Source organism: Taurulus bubalis (assembly GCF_910589615.1).
Source record: "Taurulus bubalis genome assembly, chromosome: 1".
Taxonomy (NCBI): Eukaryota; Metazoa; Chordata; class Actinopteri; order Perciformes; family Cottidae; genus Taurulus; species Taurulus bubalis.
This window is the reverse complement of record NC_136589.1, coordinates 13014957-13022915: the sequence shown is the minus strand read 5'-3', so window position 1 is coordinate 13022915 and position 7959 is coordinate 13014957. Positions and strand designations below refer to the sequence as shown.

The 7959-nt window shown below is 39.3% G+C and overlaps 1 protein-coding gene across 3 annotated transcripts in view; it reads left to right on the top strand.

Moving 5' to 3' along the window:
• Window positions 1-4606: 4606 nt before the first annotated feature.
• pygl (phosphorylase, glycogen, liver) overlaps window positions 4607-7959 on the top strand; it is a gene marked incomplete at its 5' end in the record, with an annotated part of 10226 nt that continues 6873 nt past the window's right edge. The window contains 7 exons of one of the 3 annotated variants that reach the window (XM_079217484.1): window positions 4607-4849; window positions 5476-5577; window positions 5697-5775; window positions 6157-6260; window positions 7018-7149; window positions 7456-7567; window positions 7788-7870. In XM_079217484.1, the coding sequence (XP_079073610.1) occupies window positions 4607-4849; window positions 5476-5577; window positions 5697-5775; window positions 6157-6260; window positions 7018-7149; window positions 7456-7567; window positions 7788-7870 (855 nt within the window). The remainder of the gene's footprint in view (window positions 4850-5475; window positions 5578-5696; window positions 5776-6156; window positions 6261-7017; window positions 7150-7455; window positions 7568-7787; window positions 7871-7959) is intronic. The other 2 variants (XM_079217485.1, XM_079217486.1) reach the window with 2 other exon arrangements.

The following is a 7959-nucleotide window of genomic DNA, read 5'->3' as shown; positions in this document are numbered from 1 at the left end:
AGACTCACACAGCGGCTGAGGAAAACCTCCACAGGATTTCCCACGGTTCACCAGTCAATAACTATGATCCAACCTTCACCCTCCTCTCCCCAGCTCCTCTTGTCCCCCTGACCGACTGACCCCCTGCCTCTCTGAAAGAGGCCCCATCCAGTGCCGAGCCATGCCTTTTTCATGCATAAACCTTGGACACGTTATCCATCTGCAGGACGAAAACAGGCCTTTGCTTTACGACCTGTACCTTGTATTTTGACCTGTTACGGACAGTTGAAGAAGGTAAAATTCCATTGAAAAATAATCTCACACTCATAGACTTGGAACTATGTGCAGTGATAATATCTGCTTAAAGCTATAGTTTGACATTTCGGATATTACAGATTTGCTTTCTTGCCGAGAGTTAGATGAGAAAATTAACACCACTCTCGTGTTTGTTTAATGTGAAGCAACCGTTAGTCAGTTAGCTTAGCATAAAGACTGGAAACCGGGGGAAACAGTTAGTCTGGCTTTGTCAAAAGTTTAAATATACGTCTACCAACGCTTCTAAAACTTACTTAGAAACCATATATATTTAGGGAAACATTTGGTTTCCAGTCATTTAGCTCAGCTAAGCTAACTGCCTGTTAGCTATAGCTTAATATTTAACATAAAGCCATAGACCAGAAGCATATTTCTAAACATATTCAACTATTACTTTAAAGGAGGGAGGTTTTTTTTGTAATCGAGTTGAGTTAGAGAAAGTAGTCCCCGTCACACCATCAACATACAGCTCAGTACATCTTATTCTTCATTATTTTTCTTCACAATATCCTATATGTTGCTTGTCCTGCCATCAACCATGAACATTCTCACACATTTGAAACATCAGAGGGGCCGTGAGAGGTCGACTCCTGCGCGTTTGTGTGAACGTGTGTGAGGTGGAGGTGGATGGGTTGAGACTGGTCAGCAGCCGCCAGCATCCCTGGACGAGAGCAATAGTCGGACTCTCAGCTGTCGGACTCTCACTGTCGTATCCTCATCGTGTACATGAGACGCTTTTCTTAGTGGCTTAGCTCGTGTGCTCCTTCTGTGTCGGCTGTAAAAAAGAAACATGCAGCCTTTCTCTGCGGTGCAGCTCTAAAGACAGGAGGGATGGATTTTTGGTGTAATGTATCATAGTCATGGGCGATTCTGTGCGTTGAAGTGTGTTTGCAAATGGTTTAGAGATGATGACTGTGAAGCTCTTTGAATAAGGTGCTACAGCAGCTTCGCTTCATTCTGGCTTTTTTACTGTGGGTGACTGAATCCTGGTAGTTTTGTAAAATTGTTATTGAAATGATCTATTGCAAAGAGGTGTATAGCTAAATAAGTTATTGATGTTCAGAGTTTTTTCAATGAGAATTCAGCATTATTCCTTTATTTGATGTATAGTTATTACAGAGGTAAAGAAATATTTTGTGTCGCTTTAAAAATGTAGTTTGTTCTCAGACCAGTTTGTGGCCCACTAAAGCAACAGGAAAGGGGATGATGTACTGGGATGTTGTTGTGGCGTCACATTTGTGCAACAGCCTCCTCGACGGGCAGCAACGTAGCCATGCAAGCAGCTCTGTGATGCTGTACTTTGGCTCAGCAGTGCTTTGAGCCAAACGCTTACATGATGATGTTTTGAAGTATAATGTTTACTATGTTCATCATTTTAGTTTGGCATGTTAGTATGCTAATATTTGCCAATTTGCGTTAAACACAAAGTACAGCTGAGGTTATTTAGATTGTCTTTAGTTTTGCAGGTATTTTATCAGAAATCAAAATATTGAAAGTGAATGAAATGTATCCCTAAAGTTATTACAATGCGTGTACCAAATGTCACAGTAATCCAATAGTTGTTGAGACATTTCACTCAAAACCACAAATGTGACTGTCATGGTGGCGCTAGAGGAAAAGTCAGGGGATCATCAAAGCCATGAGGAATCATCCTATGTGGACCATGAATGTCAGTACATCATGTTTAGCTGATTAAACAAGGGGTTGTTGAGATATTTCTCAGGAATGTGTGACAACTTTGACCTGCTGGTGGCGCCAGAAGAAAAGTCTGGAGGATTCATCCATGAATGTCGTTACAAAATAATCATGTCAATTCATTAAATAGTTGTCACTAAAAACCAAAAATGTTTGACTTGTGGTGGCGCTGGAGAAGAAACAGAGATTCATCCTCTGGGCACCATGAATGTCGGACGAAATTCTTAGCAATCGATCCAATAGTAGATATTTCAGTCTGAAAAAGTAACTGAAGTTAAATGTTGAGAGGTCAGTTTGAGGGAACTGTTGCCCAGAAACTTCCCCCTGTGCATTGTCTCCCTGGGATGTACTGTACATGTCTAGCAAACACATCAGGTGCTCTCCTGTGTTTGAGCTTCATGGGTGTGCCTTTCCCCTCTTCAGTACTACCAAGAGTTATGAAACTTTGCTACAAACTAGATGCATTGCTTCAGCAGAGTCGACTGTAACATCTGTGATGCCTGACTTCACCTGCTGCTATGTATTTTTTTCTAACGGCAAAAGGGCAAACTCAACAATAACCATGTTTGTTATGGATATAATAACCACTGTATAGAAGGGAACATCACAGTCAGATGTCTTTCTTAACTTTATAAATACTCTGTGGTTTTTATTTTCTCTTCCCCTGGGTTAATATTGATTATAAATAATCACATAGTGATATATGGCTGCTAAAATGGCTGCAAACAGTAAACTATATAATTTCCAGTATGATATGTGTATGTGTGCTGACAGTGATACACCAAACTACTTCAGCCTTCAGCAAGTTGCCCGGCCTTTGCTGCAAGGCTGGCTGCGTCCAAGCTTTGATTCATGCAACATTTAATTGGTGTCTTTTCAAAGGAAGCCTTTTGTCCGGCCGTAATTATAATAATAAACTCCAAAAGCGTTCAGCAGAAGGCCGCTGAGCTTTGACTCGCTCAGAAACAAGTGCAGCCATTATCACAGCGTTACACAACCTCCGATTCCAGGACAAATAAACAAAATGGCTTTAATTCAACAAAACAGTTCATCAGAGGGATTGTCCACATGTCCAGCAGGAGACGACACACACGGTTGTTACTTTTCAACAGAAATGATCTTCTCATTGAACATTTTCTTTGTGAAATAAGTGGTCTTATCTTTTGACAAATAACATGCATGTGTGTTTCTGTGCTGGACATATGAGGGTGATGATGTTAAAAAGTGTGTGATTGTTACATTTATTATTTCTAAACCAGCCAAATGCCCTTTATAGATAATACACTTAGACCTGGGGAGGATTTAAAGTCCATCATACAAATGTTTATGAATTAATTAAAACCTACACACAGTCGCTGGGCGACACTGGGTGTTATATATCCAAATGTACATACATAAGTGTGTGTGTGTGTGTGTGTGTGTGTGTGTGTGTGTGTGTGTGTGTGTGTGTGTGTGTGTGTGTATGTATGTATGTATGTGTGTGTGTTACCTGCATTATAACCTCATTTTAACTCCAAAGTTATTCTTTATTACCAGTTTGATCCGAGGTGGAACGTTACCACTCGCTATTATTATTTACAATGAAGCTGAAATATGTCTATGGAGAATTTTATGGATATGAAATGAACATTGTTATAACTATTATTTTAACACTGTATGATTATTATGATTGGTATGATTATATGTCTATCATTACCATATTACTGCTATTATTATGATGAACTGAAGTGTAAAATGAGCCTCTGTGTTTTTTTTGTATGTGTGAATATTCAATAAATAGATGTCAACAAGGTCCTGCTTTGCCTGTCTGTATTTCACTGTCTCACAGCAGTGAATCAAATAGATAGATTCAATTGAAACCCCTTTGACACACAAGTGATCCTATTTTATCCAATTATGGGAATTTTAAAACCACATAATTGACTTTACCTGTGAAGATTTAGGTGTGTCCCATTAAAGGGCATATATATATATATATATATATATATATATATATATATATATATATATATATATATATATCCATCCATCCATCCATCCCTCTATCTATCTATCCATCTATTGCTTTATCTATCTATTGATCTATCTATCATTCTATCTATTTGTATATCTATCTATCTATATTTCTATATCTATCTATCTATATTTCTATTTCTATATCTATCTGTTTATCTATCTATCTACATATCTACCTATCTATCTATTCATTTATCTATCTATCTGTTTATCTATCTATCTACATATCTACCTATCTATCAATTCATTTATCTATCTATCTGTCTATCTATCTATCTAAAAATGTGGGCAAAAAAAAAACTTTTGTATTTTCTTGAATGAACTTGCAATACAATATGACTTGTACGTATGAATAATAAAGATGTGTGTCAACCTTCACCAGCCTGTGGCCTCTCTTTCTCTGAGCGCCTCTTCTCTTCCTGCTGCTCCGCAGGGGCCGGCCTCTGGAAACACCCTCCCACCCTCCCCCTGCACTCACCAATGAAAAGCAGCAACAGGAGGAAGCTGCTGCATGAAAACCTGCCACCATCTTACCTTCTAACTTCACTCCCAGCCCGGACAACTTGACAGCAAGAAACCGGACGGACCTTCTGCCCCGAGCATGGCGACCCCACTCACCGACCAGGAGAAGCGCAAGCAGATCAGCATAAGGGGGATCGTGGGGGTGGAGAACGTTGCAGAGCTGAAGAAGGGCTTCAACCGACACCTGCACTTCACTCTGGTGAAGGACCGAAACATTGCGACACCCAGGGATTATTACTTTGCCCTGGCTCACACCGTGAGAGATCACCTGGTGGGGCGATGGATCCGGACGCAGCAGTTTTACTATGAAGCAGACCCAAAGGTAAAGATCAGGTTCAGCTCAACTGTAAATGTACAGTGCAAAACACTACAAATAATGTCACAATCCAGAAAGAAAGTTTTTAAAAAAAATCATGAAACCTACTCTGCAAAAAAAACAAAAACATATTTCACATAGCTAGGCTTTGATATGTGTTTCAGATCAAACACTGACCAGACTTGTACATAGTTTACATGTACTTTGTAACACATGTTCTATCTTTAAGTACACATAAGAAATGTATTCAGCTCATGTATTCAGCTCACTTGCACTGCATTTCAAATAATTTCTACCAAAGTGTTTGTCTTGGAAGAAACACTTTTTTGTTTGTCTTTTTTTAATGTATTTATGGGAAGTAGTCTTGTGCAATTTTATTTTCTGTTTTCAAAAAAAACTTTCCAGACTTTCAAGAGGTTCAGGTTTTTTTTTTTTTAAGTCATTGCATCACATTTACACCGCGAGGAAAATATTTGCTTGTTCCAGTTCCAGTTATTTACTTACCTCAACCCACAATCAAACAAAGTATTTCACAAATATTCATTTATAGTTTATTTTGTATCCATACAATCTCTGAAAAGATGAAGCCAGTGCAGAGAAACATGCTATACTTCTTTTCTCCACATGTCCAGAGGGTGTATTATCTGTCTCTGGAGTTCTACATGGGCAGGACGCTCCAAAACACCATGATCAACCTGGGGCTGCAGAACGCCTGCGATGAAGCCATCTACCAGGTCAGACTCTACAGGAAATGAAGGCCGTCCGCAACCACAAACGCAAATACTCCAAAATTACTTTTGCTTTTTTATTAAAGAAAGTCAACAGTAGGCTTCTGTGTTCCCCACTGCTGTAGCTCGGCCTGGACATGGAGGAGCTGGAGGAGATGGAGGAGGATGCCGGTCTGGGCAACGGAGGCCTGGGCAGACTGGCAGGTAAAGAAAAGACTGCAGATGTTTGAACTTGAGGGAAGCCGGATATAAAGATTGATTTACTGTGTAATACTTCTCAAACAATTAAAAGTTGCTGAGGGAAGAAAACAAGAATAGAAGGCATTTAGTAAATGAGTCAAAAACAAATACAAAAAAGGCACACCCTTAACCTCTTGTACAACAATATCTCATTATCATGTTCAGGCTATTTTGGCAGTTGTCCATCAAATACCTCTGACTGCCTGTTTTAAGGTTTGAAGCAACTTGTAGCCACGAACATGTTGCAACAAAAAGGAACATTATGCCACAAACTGTCCGTCTGTGTCTCAATTCAGCCCTGTAGAGTTTGATTTTGTCTTAATTATACTTTTTTTATGCACACAGCATGTTTCTTGGATTCGATGGCCACCTTGGGTCTTGCAGCGTACGGTTATGGCATTCGATATGAATATGGAATCTTTAACCAGAAGATAAGAGACGGCTGGCAGGTAACTGCAGCTAAAAAAATATTTTTTCTACAAATGTCATATCATCAAAACCTTATCAGCTATTGATCAAGTTTTTAACCTTCAAAATACAGTCTCATAAGCATTGTTTTTTAACTGAAATGACTGGTTATCTCCCTAGTTCATAGATCCTTTCTTATCTTTTAACTTTGAAATTCAGGATTCTGTTGTTGACCCATGTTCATGCTGTTTGTTGACCGAGTGGAGCGGGGCCAAAGTAGACATGAATTAGGTCAGAATACATCACAAGCTGATCATTAACAGTAACTTACACACATTACAGTGGCGCAAGACCTGGTGCTGGTTGGATTTAGATAAAAAGCAGAAATGCATATTGCAAGATCCCCAAACTAAAGACTTTTGCCCTTTTTGAATTCTGCTGGTTATTTGCTGTTCAAAACCTCCGCGTAAACATGCACTCCTGAACTGGATTTCAGCACCGTGTTTTCTCACTGGGTGAATGAACCCTTTTAATCTCTGCTGCTAGTGGACAGTGAATGTAATCAAAGTTGGTGCTTTTTTTTTTTTTTTTTTTTTTTTATCCAGCAGATTACACAATATATAATCTAATGTTGATCCTGATTGGGCTTGATATAACTTTGAAAAGAAGGACTTCCCTTTTTCTAAATTAATCAAGTTACAGAGGTTAGATAAGGTAGACGTCACTACATGACCTGCTACTCCATCATGTAATATCATATTAAATGTTTTTATCTTTACTCTGGCTGACCTGTTGTAGGTGGAGGAGGCAGATGATTGGCTGAGGCATGGAAACCCTTGGGAGAAAGCCCGTCCAGAGTACATGTTGCCAGTTCACTTCTACGGACGGGTAGAGGAGACGAGCCAGGGCCCCAAATGGGTCGACTCACAGGTACTGACGATGATCAGTTTGGATGATCACAAAAACAACCACAAAGAGACACAAAATGACCACAAAGAGACTTAAATCGACCACTTTCTACATGGGGCCTGTTTTCTAACTCTGTCTATGACTTTAGGCTATTTGGAGTTAAAAATGGAAGCTTTTTTTAAATTATTATTGGCAGACATTTGAGTCTTAACACAGTTACTGTTATTTTGTTTAACATTGAAAAGTCTCTAACTCTGGGTAAGACAACAGGCTTGTATTCTGCCGTGTGTTCCTGCTGACTCGCTGTTTTCACATTTATCCATGCAGGTGGTTTTGGCGATGCCCTACGACACGCCCATCCCCGGCTACATGAACAACACTGTAAACACCATGAGGCTGTGGTCCGCCCGCGCCCCCAACGACTTCAATTTGAAAGACTGTGAGTGCTGATTTCTCATGTTAAAAACTCACAAGACAAGTTCTCTTTTGTTTTCAACAGAAACAAGGAAACTGCTGCAACTATGGTGGCACCTTGCATAAAGATGTCTGTGTTGCCAAATAGTTTCTTTGCTTTTGGTGTTTAGATAATCCTATAATACATAAAACGTATGTATGTTTATTATCGTATCAGTGTTACTAAAATGCACATCTGTCTGTAGTTAATGTTGGAGATTACATCGAGGCTGTTCTGGACAGAAATCTGGCAGAGAACATCTCCCGTGTTCTCTATCCCAATGACAATGTAAGTTGAATATTTGGTCATGAAGCACATATATTGATGTATATATGCGCACAATACATTTTGGCAATATAGAGATGTGTGTTAATTGT